Consider the following 25,542-nt stretch of genomic DNA (forward strand, 5'->3'; position numbering starts at 1 on the left):
TTTGGCATTCAACACTTTATTCACAAACTAAAACCAATCACTGTATCCACAGGTCAGTGGGTGACTGTACAGGTGTGTTAGATCAGTATCACTGGCTGCACATGGCCGCTTTACATCATGTGTCATCAAGTCTTGCCATGAACCCTCCATCGGTCCATTCATCCCTCCATCCTCCAATCAAAGTGCTCAGCAGTTTGTCCTTCAGTGTGTGTGTGTGTGTGTGTGTGTGTATGTGTGTGAAGGGGTGGAGGGAGTGCTGGTGCAGGTGTGTGTGTGTGTGTGTGTGTGTGAGTCGGTCCAGTCTCAGGTGGTCCGATTCGTCCGATTCTAATGCGCATCTTTAGAGAACACACCTAAACATTTACAAATACATTCAAACACAACCAGAAGGTTTTTTCCTAGATAGTTGTTAGACAGCAAATAGCACCGCAGAGCAAATACATTTGGGGTTAAAAAAAAAAAAAAAGACTGGTCGGCTGCATTCACACAGGAAGAAACAAGTCACCCTCAAACACTTTTACAGTTAGAAAAGAAAAATGTATTTCTAGTGGAAGTTTTATGGTGGTGTGTGTGTGTGCATCGGCTCTGTGGATCAACAACAAGCTCTTGTGGGATTTTACATCAGAAAATGTGAAGTAAAACAAAAATAAATGTGGTTGTGAACCTCAAAAATCAAACAAGAAAACATCCAAACAGACCAGGGATAGAACAACAGCCCAGAGTGAAGAACATCATAATAAAAACCAACACACACAACAGAATTAGCTGTTTGTCGAACGCCTGAGATCACCCACTAACCAGGACTCTGACACTGCAGACCTCCTGAGACCTGCTGTCGTTCCAGACTCTTCCAAACCTGAACCGCAGACACACACGTCAGATAAGAAAACACTCACACCCTGTGGGGGAGTTTCTGAAGGCGATGACAAACAACGCCTTATGTTGTTGTTGTATGGGGAATGCACACGGTAGTGTATCTGGCTGCGTGCACATGTGACGGGGTCCAGTAGGTGTTGGGGGGGGGGTGTCATGTTTGTGCGCGCAGTGATGTTCTGTCGCTCCCTCAGATTATTAAAGTCTTTCATCAAACACACATCAAGTTCCCAAACTGCTGCATGAGTTCCCTCAGCTTCTCTCACATTCTCTTTAGTCTTTGTCTGATCCAGACTGCTGGGCTCTGGGTTGAAGTGAGTGGATTTACACAGTGTTGTGTTATTTTAACCACCATGATGTACACTTTTTCATGTTTCGCTGTAAAAAACAAAAAACAAATACTCATTGGAGTAGACTACACGTCCACACACTATTATCCAGTGAATGGAGGAAAGGGAAAGATGTGTTTGACAACTCCAGATGTTTTGGGCACAGTCAGTTTTATCCATTACATTAGGGGTTAACTTTGCTCGGCGTATGCCTTTTCAAGTTGTAATTATGATTTGAATCTTGACATGAACTCTCTGTGGTGCAGATGGTTAGAGTTGGATATGACACAAAGAATATATATGGGCCTCATGGACAGGTTAATATAAATAACTGAAATGAGTGGGTGATATCATAGAAAACAGGTTTCACTAGATAACGCAAGAGGAAAGAATATAGTTGTAACTGCCTTTTTAAAATGTCACATTTACGCTGTGTATTTGTATACTCAAGATATCAAAAAAAAAACTTCACAAATAAAAGATTTGAGAGAATCAGTAATCTGAGAAAAGTCCAAAAACTGCAACACAGAGTGAGTGAACTGAGGGCAGAGAAGTGATGTCACGACTGATCAGACATCTAAAACACCAACGGACGACAGGCAGAGATCATCAAAGGTGTCATTCTTCCACCCAGTTTTTGCTTCCTGTGTGAATCCAGTTGTTTTACTACAGTTATATTTTACATTTTTATAATTATTTTATTTTGAACTCTGGACATTTGTGACCAGTGGCTGATCATTTTGGGGCGAAGGAGAGAGGGAGGGAGAAGAATGGACACCTAAATAAAAAATCAGCTGACAAAATAGTTGGAGAAAACCGCACTGAAAAGGGAAGCATGTGATTAGATGGTTAACATGAGAAAAATAAAAATGAAAATAAAAACATGATGACGGAGTAAAACTGGTTTTCCAGGGTGGCAGCTTCGCCTTTAAAAAAATCTCTAGTTTTTAATTCACAAAAAGAGCTGTGGCAAGTTCCGGATGAGATGACATCATCCTGTAGTCCTCTCTTTATTGGTTGATGACACTTGAACAAGACATCCATCTTCCAGTCTTGTATCTTTTGTTCTTTTCCTTGTTTGTTCTTTTTTTTTTCTTCTATTTTTTAAAACGTTATGTTGGTCGTTCTATTCAGGGCCACTGCGTTGCATTGTGGGTACTGGAGTCAGTCACCATGTTAGTACAACTGTTGCTCTGTCGTCAGTAAAGCGGACCAACGCTCAAGTTAGTGGAAGAAAAACACAAAAAAATGAAAAGAAAAAGTAAAAATGACACCCCGCTGACATCAGCAGTGATGTCACAGTGTTCGACGTGGAGTTTGTTTTCTGTTTCTCTCTCAGTCTGAGTTGAACAATAACAAAAACAGGGTGGACAGGTCCTTTAACGTCTCAACAGACTGTTAGAAAGACTAAATATGAACACGTAAAACAAATATGGCCGCTGGGAGGTCACCTGCAGAGGAGGAGGAGGAAGAGGTGAGCTTTCTTTCTTTCTTTCTTTCTTTCTTTCTTTCTTTCTTTCTTTCTTTCTTTCTTTCTTTCTTTCTACCTCTCTGTCTCCTCTTCCCCCTCCTCCTCATTGCTTTCATCCTCCTCCTCCTCCCCCTGGCTCCTCCCCCCCAGCGCCACGCTCCTCAGAGGAGAAAGGAGGGGGGGAAGAGGAGGGAGGAGCAGCTGATGAAGAGGTGTGTTGGGTGTTTGGTCCCAGCGTCTCCCTGAGCAGCAGGGTGGGAGGTCCTAGCGATGTCACAGAAATGGCGGAAGCTGATTGGCTGACCGGCGAGATGGGGGCAAGGTCGCCAAGCGATGATGCAGCGTGGTTGACGACCACGCCCTGCTCCTTCGGGCTGCTGTGGGCGGGGTCAGGAACCTGCTCCAACCAATCAGGACGCTTAGCCCTTCCAGCCGTCCCAGATCGGACCTCTGGACACACACATTGTACAGGGACTAGGGTCAACTTCTGCACATCTTACAGTACGGTTGTGCGTGTGTGTGTGTATGTGTGTGCTCCAATAGTTGGTGTTGTTTAACAGACAGACATAGAGGACTAAGGCACATGCAGGACAGATGAGTCAAACACACACAGATCCTGGTAGAGACACACACTGACATTTATAAATCTATGATGAGGTTATTAAAGACACAGTGTAGACGTTTTGTCTGTAATTACTGTGATTGGATTCTACATACAGGACCATAAACTATCTATCATGAAATAAAACAGTGGTTAGAATTCTTACTTCATCAATTTAGTTATTTTGACGTCTATATTTCACTTTCAGAGGGTCAGAAAACCCACTTCCTAACACCTTGTTGCACATCAGTTTTCTTTAAAATTATACAATGCAATCCAGAGGTCTGTCTGTCTTATTATTATTGTTAATTATTTTCCTATTTGATTGATTTATTGTTCTATTTCCATTTCTTTACTGTTTTTTTTAATTTCATCATTTTTGGCTTCTTTCCTCCTGTAAACCCAACCACACTCAATATTGTGTAACCGAGTTTAATAACGGTATTGATCCAACAGTCTTGTAACTCAGTGTGTTAGTCATCATGACATGATGCACAGATCTAATTTAATTACCCGTGTTTTAAGCAGCTCAGGTTACAGGTGTAATAAAAAAGGGGGGAAATGTAACATCTGTAACTGTTACTCTGATCTCTAATGAATGTAATTAGATCCTCTCGTGATAAGCTGCTTATAAAACAGACTCTTTTGGTTATGTGTTATGTTTTTCTGATCAAATCTATACTGTTAGTGTTACACTTACAGTAATCTGCACTTGGTTTGTAATCACCAGTACAGTGATGGGAATAACAGCGTTACTAACGACACTACTTTTTCAGAAACGAGTAACCCAAAAAAGTGACAGTTTCTATATTAACTATATTACACATATAATTACTGACAATAAAATGTGTAGTTACTTGAGTCAAGAAGTCTCATCACAAAATAATACTCCTGTTAAAGGATAATTACCGTTTTTTACATTCTGGACCTTATTTCTAGCATAAAATACGATCATTTACTCACCCAGATGACTTTGGTGTCATTACAAGTCGTTCTGAAGAAATTAGCTACAGCCGAGAGCCGCGTATATCCATATAATGCGAGTCTTCAGGGCAGCAGAATGCAGCCTCTAAATAACACATTGTCTGCCGTGAAACTCGTTCATTTCACCAATATTTAGTTATGATACACTAGTGCTATTCCCCTCTGAGTCCGGGGTTAGCTGTTATCAACATCCGGGGTCTGTAGGTTGACCTACTGACCTCTGACCTGGATGATGTCATCTCCGACCGCTTTGCGGCGCGGCTTGTTGCTACTGCTAATACTATGGTTTGTTTCTGCGTGTTTCCGACTTGTCAGAACAAAATGAGCAGCTGGATGAAGTTCAGCTTCCACAGGCTTCCTCTCCTCAACCTGGACTCACTAAAGTTCTGGCTAGTTGAGCTAAAAATGGACCCGAATGCTGAAGCGGAATCATTATTATCAGAATGAGCCGGGCAGCGGTCGGAGATGACATCATCCAGGTCACAGGTCAGTAGGTCAACCTACAGACCCCGGATGTTGATAACAGCTAACCCCGGACTCAGAGGGGAATAGCACTAGTGTATCATAACAAAACATTGGTGAAATGAACAAGTTTCACGGCAGATAATGTGTTATTTAGAGGCTGCATTCTGCTGCCCCGTGTTCTCGCATTATACGGATACGCGGCTCTCGGCTGGAGCTAATTTCGTCGGAACGACTTGTAATGACACCAAAGTTATCTGGGTGAGTAAATGATTGTATTTTATGCTAGAAATAAGGTCCAGATGGTAAAAAACGGTAATTATCCTTTAATACACATTTTTTCAGTCCATCAACTAGTTGGATAAAAGCCGTTTATCTGGAACTAACTAACCAAGTAATTCGACATATTTGAGCATTTTATTTAAAAAAAAAAAGTAACATAATAGTTACTTTCCTGGTAGTAATTCAGTTACTAACTTCATTGAGGACACAGGGTTTTATTTTAGGGGTGAACTTTAATGAGCCTGTAGAGAATATGATTCATTTGTTCCTCCATAGTTTGGATTCTGTTTGATGTTGGCTGAGACTCTCTCTCTTCATCAAGCTGTCATTTAATGAAGACATTTACAAACAGACAGAACTATACATGGCCGACGTATGAAGTGAAAATGATGGATGACTGTGGCGTGGGCGGGACTCATCAGACCCAGGTGCAGCGCCGAGGCAGCGAGCAGCGGCATGCAAAGAGCAGGACAGGAGGAAGACTCACAGGGTTCGAGACGACGAAGGTTTCTTGACTCTCGGCCACTTCCTCCTCTCAAACACCCTGATGCAACAAACACACACACACCATGTTACGCACACGCACGCACGCTCGCTCTCTCTTTCTCTGCTCCTCCCCCAGCAGCCCTAAGCTCCGTCAGGAAGACATGCAGCTTTCAAAGCGGGAAAACATCATGTGCATGAGAGCTTGTGTGTGTTTGTGTGTGTGTGTGTGTGTGTGTGTACCTGTAGTCATCAAAGCTGCCGTGTTCCCGCCCTCCTGCTGTGAAGAGACAGTCCGATTGGTTAGCGAGCAAAGGCCACTTGTGATTGGCTGACTGAATCCTGAAGCACACACCTGAAGCAGCACTGCTAAGGCCAGAGTGTGTGTTTCAAAGGGTTGAGTATGGGAGTGTGAGGATGCGGACTATGAGCTCCAATTAATGTGTGTGTGTGTGTGTGTGTACTTGTACAGCTGTACATGTGAGGACCAGTTTGAGTTTTAAACGTGAGGACATATTGGGAAAGTGAGGACATTTTGGCCGGTTCTCACTTTCTCAGACCGAGGGTTAAGAAGACCAAGGGGGCAGTTGTCGGTCTGAGAAGTGAAGTCACTTCCGCGTTCAAAAAACTGCAATCCCCTCTTCTTCCTCTGGGGGCTGGTGTCAGAAAGCAGCATTCTCCATAGACCCCCATGTTAAAATCACCGACTTTACATCCTCAATGAACATGATCAAAGCCTGGTGTCATCATGTTTTTTTGGTCTCAATCGATAGTTTCTACCTCCGCACACACTCTGAGGGGGGTGAATTTTTTTTTAACTCTACCGTTTTACTGTTATTAGGTTAAAACTTTGGCCAATTAGGGCGCGGAAACGTTGAGTGACAGGTCCGGAGCGGTCCGTGGACAGCTGCTTCTAGGCCAGTGGGCGGGTTCTCGGCCGGTAAATCCAACATGGCGCTGTTCAGGCCGCCATCTTTGAGTCACAAAAACGACTCCCCAAAACCAATGGGTGACATCACGGGTGCTACGTCCATTCTTTTTACAGTCTATGGTTAAGACTTTATTTATTTATTTTTTGTCAGTGTTCAGTTTATTATAACACAGTGATTATATGCTTTCTTTTTTATTTTTTAATTGTTTTTCCTTTTACAAAGCATTTTATAAAGTAACACAACATGAACATTTTCTGTCACAATATTACAGCAAAGTAATTAACCAATCAATTAATCTATATCATCTTGATAGAAAAGAGACTTTTAAAAAAAGGGCGTTTCAGGGAAATGTACATCTTCCATTGCTTCCAGATGTCATTGAATTTAGATAGCTGAAGCCTCATTGAAAAAGTGATTCTTTCTATTACATACACATCGTAAATAAATCTATAGATGGGATGTCTGGCTTGAGCCATTTCTTTGTAATTGCTTTTCTAGCAGTATTCCAAATAAATATTTATTTTTCACACTTACATTAGCTGAGTGTACAAGCCCAAAAAGAAGTTTGTGGGTTAAGACTTTATAATAACAAGGTTATTATAATTAGGTTTAAGTTAGGTTAAAGGTATAATATGTAGTAATTCCCCCCATCTAGTGGTGCGGTTGCACATCTGAACGTATTCTTGATATTGCATTCACGTGAAATCGGGCAGACGTCAGACAGACAACAGACGCTGCATGTAACAGGATAAACAAGAGTCTATTGGCGCATTTCCACTAGCACGGTTCGGCTCGGTACGGCACGGCTCGGCGCGCTATTGCGTGTTTCCACTAGCACGCAGTACCTGCAACCGGGTACAGTTTTGGTATCACCTCAGCCCTGGTTCCAAGCGAGCCGAAGCGTTACTAAAACGTGACGTCAGCCAACTGCCTTCCACTGATTGGCCGATGAGTGTCGTCACTGGAAGCGACGACCGACAACAGAAATGTTCCTGCTGAAGCTGTTATTACCAGAGAATTTCTAATATTTAGACTGGCTCTGTTATTACGTGACTTTATTAAGTTTTAATATTTTTTCATGCGAGAAAGTAACTGTTTAGATCCCCATGTGCGGTTAGTTTATCCAAACGACGGCTGTTTAGAAGTTTGCCCCGATGTTTTTCGGAGAAGTGAAGCTCCAGGTCCGAGCAGTGACCGCGACATCACAGAGGCAGCAGCCCGGCTCCTGACGTGCTCCGCCGGCCAGCCTACCACCGTCACCCCGAGGAGAACAGACCGCTAATTAACTTCCCCGATGGCTTTTTAGAGGTTTACCACCGGCTGGTTAAACTCTTAAATGTTGGTGTCATTGATTAAATCTAACAATTGTGGCTGTAGCAGCAGTTTGTTTGTGGTTAGAAAGAAGAGCAGCACTGCCTTGGGTTCTGTACGCACAGAAAACACCACATTTACATCAATAAATAAATGTTTTACAATGAACCAGGCCGATCTCGGAGCTGGCAAGACTCTCCGGTAAGGCATATTGAAAATTAAATGCCGTTATGGGGACGAGAGCAGTCAAAACGGCGGTTTAAAGCTAGCTACAGTGAGGGTAGGTTCACTTCCTGTTTACAAAGTAAAAGCACCAGTTCTATCGTAATGGCTTTCCTTATGATAAAAGGCAACAGGTGTTTTATTTTGTGAAAATAACCGGAAGTGCGTTGCTCACTACGGCTAGCTTTAGTAACGCCGACTTCGTTGAAACAAAATTGTAAACAGCTGGTATTTTGTCAGTTTTTCAACACGTTGGGGATCTAAACGACTACTTTCTCGCCTGAAAATGTTTCAAATGTTGCTAAAGTTATATATTTACAGAGTTTAGAGCGTTGCTCGGCGCCGTGTAAATGACGTCACGGCGGCACTAGTGATACTCAGTTGTAATGGAAACACAACCAAACCGAGCCGTGCCGTGCCGAGCCGTATCGAGCCGAGCCGTGCTAGTGGAAATGCGCCATATGTAAACAAGTGCTCCGCCAGCACGAGGCAAAACAATACAGGCCTGACAATATGTTGTCATGGTGATGTCATATTGTTTACCTGACCCACGTTTTACCGTCTTTCTCTCGTGGAGTAAAATGACATCCGGTTGGTTTGCCGATGGCCGTCTGCCTGACTGCACCTGAATGCAACACCAGTGCCTCCGTCCTTCCTCACACTACACAGTGGTGACAGTTTTAACAGGCCGAGCCGACAGCTCCGCTGAGTTTCCGTGGTTACCTACGGTCACACTGCCACTCAACGTAAGAAATGGCGATGCAACATGGCCGCCTTGGTTCGGTGCGTCGCCCACTTATGTATTTGGAACGACTTGTAACAACTCATTCTAAGGTACGAGAAAGCTTTCATTTGTATGCAGGTGTGATTCCACTTCAGTGAAATACGGATTTATGAAAGACATATTTGATTTTCGCTAATAAAAAGCCAAATAAGTTACACAGGTTCGGCATTTGTTTTGGATGGTTAAGGTTCTAGGGCAGGGGTACTCAAATACATTTGTCGAAGGGCCAGAATTTTTCTTAACAGACACCTTGGGGGCCGCACATCCAAATAGGCCTAGATTGAAATTAAATTAACCTTTTTCGTCTAATAATTTAAATATTTTTATTTTACTTGTAAGCACATCATTTTTATTTATACACTTCATGGTGTTTTGTATGATATAAAATGAAAAATCTTGACATTATCATATCATCATTTACATATCATGCTGGAGCTTTACACTGCTGACTTGTATCCTCAGACATGCCCTGTGATTTTCAATTTAAATATGACCTGACCATCACAGGACGTCTGACTCTGTTCTGAGGATACAAGTCATTGGTCCTGAAATGTGTGTTTCTCTTCTATAATACACATTCTACATCTCGGAGGCGACGTCTTTCCACATACGGGCTTCCTTCACCTGTCAAACGAGGCAGAGCTCAGTGGGAAACAGTAGGAGAGACACAGGCCGAGGGAACCGGGACACAACAGCGGGGGAGAAGCAGGTCGTGCAGCTGTGCGCCGCTGACGTGCACGAAAAAACAATATGCATCTCATCAAATGCGCGCGGCTACGGCTTTTGAGTTGTGCGCGTGCATGACGCGCGGCTACATTGAATGGGTTTGAGCGCGCGCAAAAGACGCTTCATCTGAACGGCCCCCCATGCATGATGCACACACAGTTGAACCAAGACGGCGGTGAAAATCACCCACGGTCTCTGCAGACAGGCAGGGAAAACCCTGCAGTCCAGCCGACTCCCCAAACACTCGCGCATGGTGATTTGGGTTCGTCGGCGTTTCTGTATCCCAGTGCAGGACCTCACAGGCACACATAAACGGAGCGACTTGTTTCCATGTCCCAGCGCTTTGACTTACAGGCGCACGGAGCCCGAGAAATACAGTATAGAGTAATATATAAACTAGTAGAACTCAGTCGCGGGTCTGATTGGATGGTTCGGCGGGCCGGATGCGGCCCGCGGGCCGCCTATTGAGTACCGCTGTTCTAGGGTAAGGGGCTAGGGGAAACATTATGTCAATGAGTGTCCTCACTAAGATAGCCATAAAAACATGTGTGTGTGTGTGTGTGTGTGTGTGTGTGTGTGTGTGTGTGTGTGTGTGTGTGTGTGCGTGCGTGCGTGCGCGTGTGCATCATACCCAGCTCCACTGAGCGTGTGCGAGGATTACACTGCTTGTGTCCTCTGCAGCCTCTGAGCTCCATCAGCTGAACATGGAGCTGATTGAGAACGGTCCGATCTAAAGAGCTGACAGCATTTATCAACTGAAGAGGGGGGGGGTGGAGAGTAAATAAAACAGGTGAAAATATTGTTCTCATTTTTTGATGGACTCATGTTTATTGTGTGTGCGTGTATAGAGGTGTGTGTGTGTGTGTTGTGTACCTGGTATGGGTCTGTGCTGAGGTCAAAGTACTCCAGGAAGCCGGTGGCAAACTCACAGAAGAGGAAGTTGTGAGTCTCGTTGATGGTCCTCAGACACCAGTATGTGTTGTTGTTAGCACTGGTGCATGCGCAGAACGTACCCACTGCAACACACACACACACACACACACACACACACACACACATATAAAGGATCATGTAACAGCCTATCAATATTATTAGTACAAATGCTTGTCTCATTGGTCAGATCTGTGTGTGTGTCGTACGTGTCCAGTAGGGGGCAGTGTGCCAGTGCTGGTTGTCATGTGTGAAGCAGGTGAGTCCGGGCATCGAACAGGTGTCGTTGTTCTTGATCCTCTTGATCATCTTCCTCATCTTCTTCCTCCTCTTCTGCTCCTTCAGAAGCCATGCCTTATCCCGAGCCCCGCCCTTCCTGAGCTCACACACAAACACACACCAAGGACTTGATGCACAAGATTTTTTTAAAGACTTTTAAATTACATAGTGGAATGCAGCAATGTGTCTTACTGATATTATTAAAGGGATAGTTCACCCAAAATTCAAATTGCACTCATTATCTACTCACCCTCATGTCGACTAAGGGCTGGGAGAAGTTTCAGAGTCCTCCGTGGCTTCCCTGAGTTACAGGGGGTCTCGAAATTGTTCCGAAAAAAATTAAATAAGTCTATATTTCAAGCTTGTTTGTAGCGGAAGCTCCTCTTCCTGGTCAGTCCAATTTGGACGAAGCATTTCGGGGCTTCAATACAAGACGGACATTACATACGAGCAGCATGGAGGTATTTGGATGTTTTTTGGTGTGTCTTTTTGTTACGAAGACAGTTGGTATCCATTTGCAACCGTTATATGGACATGCACTGCTACGCCGAGACCCCCTGTAACTCAGAGAAGCCACGGAGGACTCTGAAACTTCTGTGCAGAGTGCAATTTGAATTCTGGGTAAACTATCCCAGAAAAACTATCAAGTTCTTGTTTTGGTCTTCTCTTTATTGTTTGTGTCATATTTCTTAGTTGTGATTTTAAATAGATTTTTATATGGATATTTTTTAGTTTTTATAAACCTTCTCTCACCCTAATCTCAGTCTCACCTGAACGGGTGCAGACCTCCTCCTCTGAACCTCAGCTTGTTCTTCAGCTTGGACTTGTACCTGAAAAGCATCCAAACATCACTAAGGATCTAAATCCCCCCAGCTCTCCAGCTCTCACACTGTGATGTGTTCATATCTGTGTCGCTTACAGGTACTTGTTACAGTCGCACTGCAGGGGGCGGGCCTTCTTCAGGTGACCTCTGACCTCTCTCAGGTTCTTTATTTTAGTCTGCAGAGTCTCGATCTAAAAGAGGAGAGAGAAGGAAGGGGGTAACGCTTTATATTAAGGTCCTTGTAATAAGCATTAGTTAATAGGTAATAAGGCCCTTATAAGTGATTACAAGATGCTTATTAATATTATTATGCATTTATAAGACTATATGTATTAATAGACTCATTATAATATAGTTAATAGCAGACTATAAGAGATTCATAATAACTTATAATAAACTTAGTTAACTGTTTGTTGATGCTTATGAACATTAATAAAATCCTTATGAGTATCTTATAATTGTTCATAATAACATTACAAACACATATATTGACTCAACTAGCCCAATCATTATGTCTTTATTAATCTTAAGGTCTGTGTAATAAGCGTTAGTTAATAGGTAATAAGGCTCTTATAAGTGCTAACAAGTATTAATAGTCTCATTATAATATAGTTAATAGCAGACTATAAGAGATTTATAATAACTTATAAGAAACTTGTTAACTGTTGATGCTTAAGAACATTAATAAAATCTTCATGAGTATCAATCTAACCCAACCATGATGTCTTTGTCATGCCTTTATTAATCTTTTTTTTGTTTGATTTATTAACATTATACTTTATTGCTCATCTATTATAAGTTTACTTGTTTACAGTAAACTGTGCTTTTTGCAGGTACTGGATCTAAAGCGAGAACAATGTCTTATTAAGGCTGATAAATCTTTTATTATGCATTTGATTTTGGTTTTCAGAAAGGTGCGTCGGAGGAGAAGAGCAGACTTGTAGAGTTTCTTCTCACTTGAAACATTTTACCCTTTCGCTTTTATTTTGAAGGCAAACAGCAAAACCGGAAGTTCCGGTTTAAGCTAGCAGCTGATAGCTTAACACATGCCCATCTGTAAAAATGGAGGTAGTTGCCCAACATTTTTGCCCCCGAGTAGAATTCAAACCCATTCTGGGCCTCGAAAAGAAGCAGCTGACAAGAGGAAGCGTTGTGAGACGGAGGATGACTCTTCTGGTAAGTTTAACTGCTGCTAACTAGTTAGTACAAACTCAAACATGCATAGCTAACGTTAGCCGAAGCTAGTGTAGACCTAGCCGCCTCAAGACTGTTGCTGCCCTACGGAAGCGCTCCTCTGTGTATCAGTGAGAACGTTTTTATATTAAAATGTAGTTTATTTTGTCTCCTACGGAAGCTTATTGCATTCATTCAATAAAAAAAAATACAGATCCTGTTTTTCTGAGTAATTTTTTCTGTTTTTCTGAGTAATTTTTTTTAAAATCAGTTTTTCTGAGTAATTTTTTCTGTTTTTCTGAGTAATTTTTTTTTTAATCAGTTTTTCTGAGTAATTTTTTCTGTTTTTCTGAGTAATTTTTTTGGATCAGTTTTTCTGAGTAATTTTTTTGGATCAGTTTTTCTGAGTAATTTTTTTCCTGTTTTTCTGAGTAATTTTTTTTGGATCAGTTTTTCTGAGTAATTTTTTTCCTGTTTTTCTGAGTAATTTTTTTGGATCAGTTTTTCTGAGTAATTTTTTTCCTGTTTTTCTGAGTAATTTTTTTTGGATCAGTTTTTCTGAGTAATTATTTCTGTTTTTCTGAGTAATTTTTTTTCCCTGTTTTTCTGAGTAATTTTTTTCCCCCTGTTTTTCTGAGTAATTTTTTCCCCTTGTTTTTCTGAGTAATTTTTTCCCCTTGTTTTTCTGAGTAATTTTTTTCCCTGTTTTTTTGAGTAATTTTTTCTCTACTTCGAAATCTCGCGTTAACTACGGAAGCCGGTGCTTGGCCGCCGCCGCCGCCGCCGCTCTAGTGGCGGCCGAGCACCGGGGTCTGTGAAGCAGGTTCATGAAGCCTGGTTGTCCCGACATGATTCACTCACAACACTGCGGCTGTAACGTTATGTTGTGTGTGTTGTAGCCTACTTTTCGGCTGTGCCCGGCCGTAGGTGGCTCACACACCCGGGGAAGGACATCCTGGCAGTGAGGGTGTGTGAGCCCGGCCGCCGCCGCTGCTGCTGCTGCTACGGCGGGGGCGGCCGGGCTCACACACCCAGGGAAGGCCATACTGGCAGCATAGTTAAGAGGAGAAACTTTCTGCTTCTAGTTAAGGAGCAGCGCAGCGGCTCGCGGCTGCAGCTCTGTTCACTTCATACACTGACTCCATTCTCAGTGTATGAAGTGAACAGAGCTGCAGCCGTGAGCCGCTGCGCTGCTCCTAAACTTAACAACAACTTAGAAGCAGAAAGTTTATCCTCTTAACTGCCAGGATGTCCTTCCCCGGGTGTGTGAGCCACCTACGGCCGGGCACCGGGGTCTGTGAAGCGGGTAGAGCCACCAGAGCGGCGGCGGCGGCGGCGGCGGCCAAGCACCGGCTTCCGTAGTTATCGCGAGATTTCGAAGTAGAGAAAAAATTACTCAGAAAAACAGAAAAATTACTCAGAAAAACAGGAAAATTACTCAGAAAAACAGAAAAATTACTCAGAAAAACAGGAAAAATTACTCAGAAAAACAGAAAAGTTACTCAGAAAAACAGGAAAATTACTCAGAAAAACAGGAAAAAAATTACTCAGAAAAACTGATCCAAAAAAAATTACTCAGAAAAACAGGAAAAAAATTACTCAGAAAAACTGATCCAAAAAAATTACTCAGAAAAACAGAAAAAATTACTCAGAAAAACTGATTTTTAAAAAAATTACTCAGAAAAACAGAAAAAATTACTCAGAAAAACAGGATCTGTATTTTTTTTTATTGAATGAATGCAATAAGCTTCCGTAGTCTCCAGCTAGGCTTATACAATGTACATTGTCGAAATATATAACTTCTCTCTTTCGTTGTGCACCGTCTGATATGTTCTTGACACTTTTCTGTACATGATAGCCTACTTACTGCTGTGTACATTCAGCACAGTCATTTGAGTTTGAGTTTGAGTTTAATGAAATGTGCTACATTAAGACTCTATTTAAAATGCTTGAAAATTCAACTGTAAAGTGTTATTGCAGGATATATCGAGACTTTTATTTTTTATGTTTTTACATTAAAAAAATGTCATTATGAAAACTCAGATGTAAATTTCCTTTATCCTCATTCTCTACCGACCCCTCCTCAGACTCCTCAAGCTCCTCAACCTCAGATGATGGCAAGAAGAAGAGGAAGAGGGAATTGCTTTTGATGCAAACAAGAGTGCAAAAGAGCAGCTGCGTTAAATGTTCAATGGAATTAAAATAAAAAAAAAATAAAAGTGTACTTTTTTTTCAAAGACCTGTTTTAGGTTATTTTTATACATTTTAAGTATAAAAATCATGTTGCACTTTGCAAAATTGCACTTTTTTGAGTTAAATTATTTGTATAATATGCCTAAATGTTTTAAAGGTGCTTTCTACCTGTTTTAGGTGATTTAGATTTTTATACATTTTCAGTAAAATGTCTCTTTACTTGACAGCAATGAATAAAACAATGTTGGGCTTCACTGTTGAAACATTTGTATTACTATGTAATCTTTTCTTTACATTTCATCAACCTTGACCACATGTATTGTTCATTACAGATGTGGAAGTTGTGAAAATCATTGTTAACCATTAATGAATGCATTACAAAAGATTTATTAGACTTAATAAGACATTGTTCTCGCTTTAGATCCAGTACCTGCAAAAAGCATGGTTAACTGTTAACAAGTGCATAGTTAACTGATAATAAGGGCATAATAATGCACAATAAAAGATTTATCAGCCTTAATAAGACATTGTTCTCGCTTTAGATCCAGTACCTGCAAAAAGCATAGTTAACTGTTAACAAGTGCATAGTTAATTTATAATAGATGAGCAATAAAGTATATATTAATGTTAATAAATCAAACAAAAAAGATTAATAAAGGCATGACAAAGACATCATGGTTGGGCTACACTCAATGTGTTTGTAATGTTATTATGAACAATTAGAAGATACTCATGAAGATTGTATTAATGTTCTTAAGCATCAACAAACAGTTAACAAGTTTCTTATAAGTTATTATAAATCTCTTATAGTCTGCTATTAACTATATTATAATGAGACTATTAATACTTGTAAGCACTTATAAGAGCCTTATTACCTATTAACTAACGCTTATTACACATACCTTAGGATTAATAAAGGCATAACAAAGACATAATGATTGGGCTAGTTGAGTCAATATATGTGTTTGTAATGTTATTATGAACAATTATAAGATACTCATAAGGATCTTATTAATGTTCATAAGCATCAACAAACAGTTAACTAAGTTTATTATAAGTTATTATAAATCAATTATAGTCTGCTATTAACTATATTATAATGAGTCTATTAATACATATATAGTCTTATAAATGCATAATAATGTTAATAAGCATCTTTTAATCACTTATAAGAGCCTTATTACCTATTAACTAATGCTTATTACAAGGACCTAAATATAAAGCGTTACCAGGAAGGGTCAGTCAGCAGGGAAACAGAGACCAGGGGTGTGTTCAAAATCACATACTTGCCTACAACTCATACCAACTCTGACGTCATTTTTAGTATGAAAATGCGTAGTATGCGGGTTTGAGTGTGCCAGAAGTTCCCGGATGGCATACTAGGTTCGCCAGAATATTGAGTATGCATGACGAGCTTACTACTCACACTCAAATTACCCAAGATGCAACGTAACGTGACATCACCGACAGGACAAAAGAAAAAAAAAAGATGGATGAGCCGACTATGGACACGCATTTCGGGGCTTCAATACAAGACAGACATCACATACGAGCAGCATGGAGGTATTTGGATGTTTTTTGGTGTGTCTTTTTGTTACGAAGACAGTTGGTATCCATTTGCAACCGTTATATGGACATGCACTGCTACGCCGAGACCCCCTGTAACTCAGAGAAGCCACGGAGGACTCTGAAACTTCTCCCAGCCCTTAGTCCACATGAGGGTGAGTAGATAATGAGTGCAATTTGAATTTTGGGTGAACTATCCCTTTAACATTTGCTGTGCTTTTTTCTTAAACACCACAAATAAAGTGATATATTTACAGAGTTTAGAGCAGGGGTACTCAAATACATTTGTCGAAGGGCCAGAATTTTTCTTAACAGACACCTTGGGGGCCGCACATCCAAATAGGCCTAGATTGAAATTAAATTAACCTTTTTCGTCTAATAATTTAAATATTTTTATTTTACTTGTAAGCACATCATTTTTATTTATACACTTCATGGTGTTTTGTATGATATAAAATGAAAAATCTTGACATTATCATATCATCATTTACATATCATGCTGGAGCTTTACACTGCTGACTTGTATCCTCAGACATGCCCTGTGATTTTCAATTTAAATATGACCTGACCATCACAGGACGTCTGACTCTGTTCTGAGGATACAAGTCATTGGTCCTGAAATGTGTGTTTCTCTTCTATAATACACATTCTACATCTTGGAGGCGACGTCTTTCCACATACGGGCTTCCTTCACCTGTCAAACGAGGCAGAGCTCAGTGGGAAACAGTAGGAGAGACACAGGCCGAGGGAACCGGGACACAACAGCGGGGGAGAAGCAGGTCGTGCAGCTGTGCGCCGCTGACGTGCACGAAAAAACAATATGCATCTCATCAAATGCGCGCGGCTACGGCTTTTGAGTTGTGCGCGTGCATGACGCGCGGCTACATTGAATGGGTTTGAGCGCGCGCAAAAGACGCTTCATCTGAACGGCCCCCCATGCATGATGCACACACAGTTGAACCAAGACCAGTGGCGTCCCTAGGCTAAAACATTCGGGGCTAAAGCCCCGGATGTTTTTTAATTAGCCCCGAATATTAATTTAAAAAAAAAAAAAAAAAAAATTTTTTTTTTTTTTTTTTTTAAGATCACATCCTCAAACTACGGTTATCTTATGTTGATGCTTCGATAAAACAGTGTTTTTGGACAGGTTTGAGTAACAATTAATTATATTTTTAAAAAGCCACTACTTTGGCTTTGGCACACAAGTGGTTAACACCTCCAGGTCGCACTTGACGTCATTCACCCAAAACAGCGGCGCATTTAACTTGACAACAAATACCTGACAGCAGGCAGGTTTGACAACAGCAAGCTGCAGCTGTCTTTTGGTAGCTAGTAGCAGCTAAAGTGTATCAAGATGCCACAAAAAAGATTTCCATGTTTTCCCCCAAAGGTGGTCAGCAATCAAAAAGGTAATGGGAATAGAAATTATGTAAAAATGTATAATTTCGAAAAGAGTGTTGCAGCTGGAACTACAAGAGGGTAGTAGCTAACGTTAGCTAGCTAGCAGCTAGTTGATATTGCTCTGGTTGATATTACATGAGAAAAAAAGCAATCTGTAATTATTGGCATCTGTAAATGCAATTGTAGGGTGTGAGAATTGTGTACCTAGAAATAACTAAGTTTGGGCTTCTTCTAGAGGGGAAAGTTGCTGAAGTTAATGTGCTATAACATCGAACCATCTTGTTTATTTTCTTTTTCATGCATGATAGCAGCTAGTTAGCAGACAGGGATCCCGCACAGCCTGCCTCTTTTACTGTAGCTGCTAATGTGTTAAATGGAAACACAATGTGTTGTTACGTAGCTAGCTAATGTCAGTACATAGAACTAAATTCAAAATGGGTCATTCATTTGATGATCTGTGGATTGCATCGTTTTCACCTTTTTCACCAATGATGGAGAATGTCTCTATGCCTAAAAATTTCGGCGCGCGCGGAGCGCGCGCATATATTGCATGTGTCACTCTTCCGGGCTAAGCCCCGGATGTGTCAAAATCCTAGAGACGCCCCTGACCAAGACGGCGGTGAAAATCACCCACGGTCTCTGCAGACAGGCAGGGAAAACCCTGCAGTCCAGCCGACTCCCCAAACACTCGCGCATGGTGATTTGGGTTCGTCGGCGTTTCTGTATCCCAGTGCAGGACCTCACAGGCACACATAAACGGAGCGACTTGTTTCCATGTCCCAGCGCTTTGACTTACAGGCGCACGGAGCCCGAGAAATACAGTATAGAGTAATATATAAACTAGTAGAACTCAGTCGCGGGTCTGATTGGATGGTTCGGCGGGCCGGATGCGGCCCGCGGGCCGCCTATTGAGTACCGCTGGTTTAGAGCTAAAATGAAATCAGCTTTAGCCTGCTGATTTCGGCTTGGGTAGGAGCTAGGGCTGTCAGAACCAACTTCGCTATTTGAATACAATTCGAATGTTAGTCAAAATGAAAACATTCGAAGGTGGAAACCGACGTTCGAACGTTTGCCTTCCGTAACGAGGCACATTAACGTAGTGCGTCGCAACGTTCGGAGTAGTACACAAGTTGATAAAACAGACCATTTTGTTGTTGTTGTACACAAGGTAAAGCTGCAGCTTCAAATATATGAGCAGAGTTTTTTTAAATTGCCCGTTCATTCGGCTGCCACGGTGCACGTATGTGTCCCCACGCTACACGCGCCTGTGAAGCCGAGTTTCCACCGAATCAACAATCCTTTTTTTTTTTTTTTTTTAATACCGCAACATATGGTTCACGTCAAGGTAACTTCTGTATATTTGCTATTCAAACTTCCACAGTCCATAGTTTTCTTTGTTTAACACTTCAAGAGACTTTTGGTTAAGTAACCATGGACAGCTCCTATGCAGGATCGTTCTGCTGTGTCGTTGTCGCCACCGTCATCGCTGCCCCCCCCCCCCTCTCACCTCCCCTCTATAATGAGGTAAAAAAAAACCACACAAATTATCTGAATATTTAACATAAGATGGGTTAGAAATTCGAACCTGATTTGGGGGGAAGATTGACAGCCCTAGTAGGAGCGCAATGCATTGTGGGTTATCACGTAGTATACTACAGTGTAAATGCTCTGCATACTGTCTGATCTTTGAGTGTGTTGTATGGAAGTATAGTATATAGTATGTAGTATGTAGTATGCGATTTCGAACACACCCCAGGTCATTCAGTCATTCAGTCATTCAGTCAGTCAGTCAGTCAGTCAGTCAGTCAGTGTTACCTCGTGGTCTATGTGCAGCTTGTGGTCCTTCCAGGCCTGCAGAGACTGATACACTCCTGTGTCACACTTGACCGTGGCGTTGGCCAGAATGGAACACCTGCAGGTAAACAACAGTAAAGACTTAAGGCCAGTGATGTCACGCTGCTGCACGACCACAGACGCTGACTTTCACTTTCAAGTGACGGAGAATAACTCAGCCTTTTTACTGAACGTGTGAAATCAATAAAACTGGATGTCTCCAAGGTTTATGTGTAATTACACAGCTGGTCTCATCAGCAAAGCTTCACTTACATCTGCTGATGATTCATCAGCTTTTACGCTGCATTTAGTTTACACCGCAGAGTGTAATTAGATAAGAGGAGCTACATAACTGTACAAATGAGTGTGGTGAAGATTCTTCATACATTTCCATCCATCTTAACGTGATAATAATAATTAAACGATGATAAAAAGAAAAACAAACAATAGAAGCACAAGGAATGTTATAGTTAGGTATTCTATATGTATTCAATTCAATTGCATCAATAGAGAAATGATGGAAAACAATAGAGAGAGAAAGCAGCAGAGTCTGTGGGATTTTCTTCTGTATTTCTCTCGCCTGGTCTCTTTGTGTATTAAAGTTTGTTAAACCTCTCTGTGATGCACAATCATTAAGTATTTGACATCCTTTGTTTCAGGACAACCTGAGCTTTCAGAATATTCATGCTGTAGTGGTGTCATATGAATGTAGAAAAAGCTATATGATCAGAAATAAGGAAAATAAAATAACGGAAAATAAATTTCACACATATTTGTTGGAAACACAGAAAATTATTATAAACTTATTTTTAGACACAAATTAGGGCTTTGACTATGACACAAAATATATTATTTATATTATTTACAAAAATGCCCCACTCTCCTGGCATGGAAACGTGTGTGTGTCTGCAATGAGGCGTGAACCACATCACAGACATTTCCATTGGGTGAACAGGCGTTTTGTCTTGTTTCCTGCAGTGAACAAACTTTCTCCTTCGATATGAGATCCATGTCTTGGTCTCAGCTTGTGTAAAGTGTGTTAATGGTAATTTACTTTATTTATATATATTTACTTAGCAACCATCGTGATGTAAATTAACTCTCTTTGGTGCACGGGTCTCCTGTAGGACTTTAGTCCATCCTGTGATGGGGCAGGAGTCTCTTATAGGACGCAGATGTTTGAGTCAGGACTACTCTGCTTCTGGGTGAGCTACAGACACACCAGTGGACTCTTTGTAAAGACCGAAGTGTCCCGCTTTAATTAAAAAAAGAATCACGTTGCTATCCATCGATGTTCTGGAGATAGACGGGGAAGAGTAAAACAATACCTGCCATCGTATACAACAGCACCGACCTCAGAGAGTTAAAGTCCAACAGGACTCTGAGACGGGTGTTCAGGATTTTATCTGTGGAAAACTAAACAGATTTTATTGGTTCGTATTTGTTAATCAGGAAGGAAACAGACGCTGCTGAATTCCTTTGATTTAAAATCAACCTGCACAGGAGCTGATAAGCACATTGCAGTCAAGACAATAGAATTAGACACAAACACACAAATAGAACAAACCGGTGTGTGACTTTGAGGGAGTTGGGTGAGGTCGCGACACTAGGAGCACCTCCCATCCCGCTGAACTCGTCCTCGTCAACCACCAGGCTCTGGTTACCGGGGTAACTGTTCGTCAAGGACGTGGAGCGGGTGAAACGGTTTCTTGAGTAACTCTTCAGGGCTTTGAACTCTGTCAAATACACACACACACACACACACACAAACCATCACTGAATGTTATTCCAACCACAGACAATAGAGGGCAGCATCACTCCAGCAACCAGCACAGCTCACTGACCCCACTCTGCTTTAAAACATGAAATAAAAATCACATTACTGCTCATCTCTCATACTTCACATAAAATTACACAAATAATCAGCCATCTCAACTTATCATTACATCTTGTACAAACACAAACTTTTCACATACTTTACGTTTAAAAACTTGTTCAAAGACATTTCTTGGTGTAATAACAAACCTATCATGTCATGTTAAAATAACAAGAAAAGTTTCTTATTAAAGGAGACATATTCTGCCCCCTTTCCACAAATTAAAATAGTTAGTCTTAAAGTCTTAAAGACATGTCTGTGACATGCTGTGGTCAAAATCCCCCAAGGATCAAACATCACAGCTCTTTTCATCCTCTCTAAACAGCCCTGTTCAGAACGGCTGCTTTCAGTGCCTGTCCCTTTAAATGTAATTGAACCACTGCTTGCCCCGCCCCTTCTACTGGTACCAGGTAGAGGTGGGGTTATGCAAATTCAAACACTAGTTACATCACTGGAAGACATCTGAGGGAACAGCTTGTAAAACCACATGGATTTCAACCTAGAGAGTCTGAAAATTACAGATATTTTTGTCAATTCTCACATTTTGGGGGCCGGAAGGCAAGACAAACACCTAAATGTATGTTAAAGAGCCTTTAAAAAGTGATATTTCCATAATATGTCCCCTTTAAGTTAGGTGTGATGTCTCTTTTCCTGCTGTGGCACATCAACATGTCTGCTTTGGATAAAACATTTACATCTGGTGTCCCTGGACAGAAGCAGCGACACTCACTCTTCTTGGAGAAGAAGGGCTTCTTGTTGAACGGCCTCATCATGGAGGGACGCGGGTTCAGAGGCCGGAGGTCGCGGAAGTCGCAGTCACAGCCGTCCATGTTGCGGTGGTACAGCTGGGACTTGATGCTGACCGGATGCTGTTGGCTGACCACGCCCCTCTGGAAGTTCTTTGCCCCTCCCCCTTCGCTCTTACACTTGAAGAGTCGCAGCTTGCCTGTGGCGTCCTCCACACACTGCCACTTCTACACACACATAGAATTATATTTTGTTAAGGGGAGACACTACAGGTGAATAGGGTAAAAATTAAAAACAGATATCACCATGAAACTTCCCAAGTTTATCACTTACATTTAGACAAATATTTTTTGTATTACAAGTTTTGTCAAATGTTATGTTAAAATATGTAAATGAGGCAATATCTAATGAAATATGTGCTAATTTGCATACATTTCCAGAACCAAAATCTGAAAAATGGATAAAGGCCCTTTCAAAATTCTTGTTTTATATTGTTGACATATTAGAGTCAGAAGTTTTTACAGAAGAGGATTCTGGATAGCTCTTTTTATCACTCTGTAAATGAGAAAATACTGTCACCAGCCCTAAAAAAATCTAATTTCGCCATGTTTTTAGGAATAAAATGTTGTATAAATCAGGCTGTGAATGATATATCAACAATCCCCTCTGGAAAAACCTTCAGAATATAGAAAGGGATCAAACTGGAAGGTTTGGTGTCTCTAAGTGCTGCTGAAGTGGAGATTTCTAGCTCAGAGTCTGAGGAACAACTCTTTTTGAGAAAACGGCCTTTAAAGACTTGTACTGTAAAATTCCATAGAGTGTTAATGTAAATCATACTTTTCCGATTGGTTGCCGATACGGAGGAAATGATCATTTTTGGAGCCTACATCATTGTTCAGGAGAGAGAGAGCTTTACAGTGATACCTGACATGACATGGGTCAGACAACAGGCACAGCACAGTATGTCAGAGTAGCTGTTAACTTTTGGTGAATTTAGGAGAAATCTACCGATGAAACAGACAAAATGAAGTAACTTTAATGTGGATTTTCTACCATTTCGTTTGACTTCTATGAAAGAATACATGTTAAAGAGCAACTAAACCCCTCAGTTTTGGATGACGTGCTCTAAGCTTGAAATTCAAAAAATGCCTTGATTATGGGCGGGACTCACTGTGCGTTCACACCAAAAGCTTCCAAAGCTTCAAAAACGCTCGAGGCTGGGCGTCAGACAAGACAGCTCCCAAAACGGCAAATATTTTCAGCCGCTTTGGCCGCTCGTCACGTGACTGACGTCAAAGTTCGTTCGCGCTGGTCATTGGGAGACGAAATACAAAAAAAAGAAAAAAAAAGGCAGCCGACGGACATCTCTATTCTGACAGGCTGCCGCCGGTTGCCGCTTAACCGCGTCATAGCTCATTACCCTAAAGTTAACCAGGGCTCAACTTCTCATCTGGTGACGCTTTGGAAGCTTTGGACGCTTTGGAAGCGCGGTGACGCCTGTTGACGCTTTGGACGCTCAGTGTCGCCGGGCTCTCATTGAAAATGAATTGACTTCCGGCGTTTTTGACGCTTTGGAAGCTTTTGGTGTGAACGTACAGTCAGGAGCACTCTGCGATCCCCCCCCCCCCCCGCGCGCGCGCCCCATTCACACCCGCGAAATCACACAAAAGAGAAAAAAAAGTAATAAACACACATCGACACTTCTGCTAGCGCTAACGAGCTACTAACGAGCGACTCAGCACTAGTAGGGCGGACACTACTAGGAGAGGACGCCAGAGCCGTGACACAGCATCTACAGCTGATCCACCGGCTCGTTAGCTCGTTAACGGCTCGTTAGCGCTGGCCGCACTAACCAGAGACGTTCTTTGCACTAACGATTCCCATTCAGGCAGCTGTTAGCAGCCGTTAGCCGCAGCAGAGCAGCTAGAGTGCCTAGCAACCGTTAGCGGCAGGCAGCAGCCGGTGCTGATTGGTCGGAGAGCTAGTGGCCGGTGACGAAAGCTGCCTCCAAAACGTCATCTGCCTCCATCTCAGCCAATAGAAAAATTCGATTGTAATAGCCGTGTTTCAACCCATAGAGGGCAGTCACTCTACATTTTTACTACAAAATACACCAAATTGAAATATTTTGACTAAAATGTCAAAAGTTGGACCAGAATCAACCGACAACACTACCTTATACCCAAATATATTTGTTTTCAGCAGAAAAAAGTGGTTTAGGGGTTTAGTTCCTCTTTAAGGAAGAAAAATAGCCCAAAATCTCAAAACTGATCAGTGCATGAAAAAACAAGTGTTTTTGCCTGGGGTGTCTCGCCTTAATTTATAATCATAACAAGTCAAATAATGTCCAAAAGTAAAGAAGGACAACAGAAAAAGAGTAAAAAAAAAAAAGATGAATACACTTTTTTTTTGTTCTACTTAAATCAACACAGAAACTGCTGCAGTCATGACTGGTTTTATAAACAGCTGACATTTTGGGGATTAATGGTTTTCTCTCCACAGTGCACTGTACAAACCCTCCTGCTCCCAGTCCCAGCAACACAAACCCGCTGGAAACCAGGATTGTAAACACAGATGTTTGTGTGTCTGTGTGTGTTGGTGTCATGCGGACGGAGACAAAGACGTCTTCTCTGCACCAAATGAACATCAACAGCACACACGCGTCACAGATAAATGTTCAAGTCTGACCCGTTATGTAACCCTAAATAAAAAAATCTCATTTTCAGCTGCAGCTGTGACTTTCAGCTGCAGCAGCTGAGTCACACTGGAGCTGTTCAAACGGCTCCACAACAAGTGTGAGGGAATCAGAGCGGCTCTGATCTCCGTTTCCTTCGGCGGTGGCGGCGGGCCGGGCGTAGAGTGCAGATCACCGTGACGACGCCTGAACCTTTTCCAAAAACAATGCTCGACAAAAAAAAGAAAAAAAATTAAGGAAGTCAACCACGCTGTTTAAAAAAAATAAACAAGCAGACTGGCGCTCAGAGCGTGTAGCTAGCTCTGCCAGGGCCAGACCGTCCAACACGTCTCCCTGATCCAGATCATCATCACATTGACTAAAGTGTTAAAGGGGATAGTTCACCCAAAATTGAAATTTCACTCATTATCTACTCACCCTCATGTGGACTAAGGGCTGGGAGAAGTTTCAGAGTCCTCCGTGGCTTCTCTGAGTTACAGGGGGTCTCGGCGTAGCAGTGCATGTCCATATAACGGTTGCAAATGGATACCAACTGTCTTCATAACAAAAATACACACCAAAAAACA

General features: G+C 41.7%; 1 protein-coding gene across 6 annotated transcripts in view; it reads right to left on the minus strand.

Moving 5' to 3' along the window:
* Window positions 1-25,542, minus strand: part of LOC146984012 (extracellular sulfatase Sulf-2-like) — a 127,289-nt gene continuing 101,747 nt past the window's right edge. For 2 of the 6 annotated variants that reach the window (XM_085780815.1, XM_085780817.1), the window contains 11 exons: window positions 22,265-22,508; window positions 21,226-21,394; window positions 19,641-19,737; window positions 11,589-11,683; window positions 11,440-11,499; window positions 10,600-10,766; window positions 10,334-10,476; window positions 10,092-10,215; window positions 5,729-5,762; window positions 5,490-5,546; window positions 1-3,123 (listed from right to left, as the gene is read on the minus strand). In XM_085780815.1, the coding sequence (XP_085636941.1) occupies window positions 3,093-3,123; window positions 5,490-5,546; window positions 5,729-5,762; window positions 10,092-10,215; window positions 10,334-10,476; window positions 10,600-10,766; window positions 11,440-11,499; window positions 11,589-11,683; window positions 19,641-19,737; window positions 21,226-21,394; window positions 22,265-22,508 (1,221 nt within the window). In that variant the 3' untranslated portion in view covers window positions 1-3,092. Of the gene's footprint in view, window positions 3,124-5,489; window positions 5,547-5,728; window positions 5,766-10,091; window positions 10,216-10,333; window positions 10,477-10,599; window positions 10,767-11,439; window positions 11,500-11,588; window positions 11,684-19,640; window positions 19,738-21,225; window positions 21,395-22,264; window positions 22,509-25,542 lie in introns of all 6 variants that reach the window. The other 4 variants (XM_085780813.1, XM_085780814.1, XM_085780819.1 and 1 more) reach the window with 3 other exon arrangements.

The sequence above is a fragment of the Trachurus japonicus genome, chromosome 7 (genome assembly GCF_045865225.1).
Source record: "Trachurus japonicus isolate A0001 chromosome 7, Traja_1.0".
Classification (NCBI taxonomy): Eukaryota; Metazoa; Chordata; class Actinopteri; order Carangiformes; family Carangidae; genus Trachurus; species Trachurus japonicus.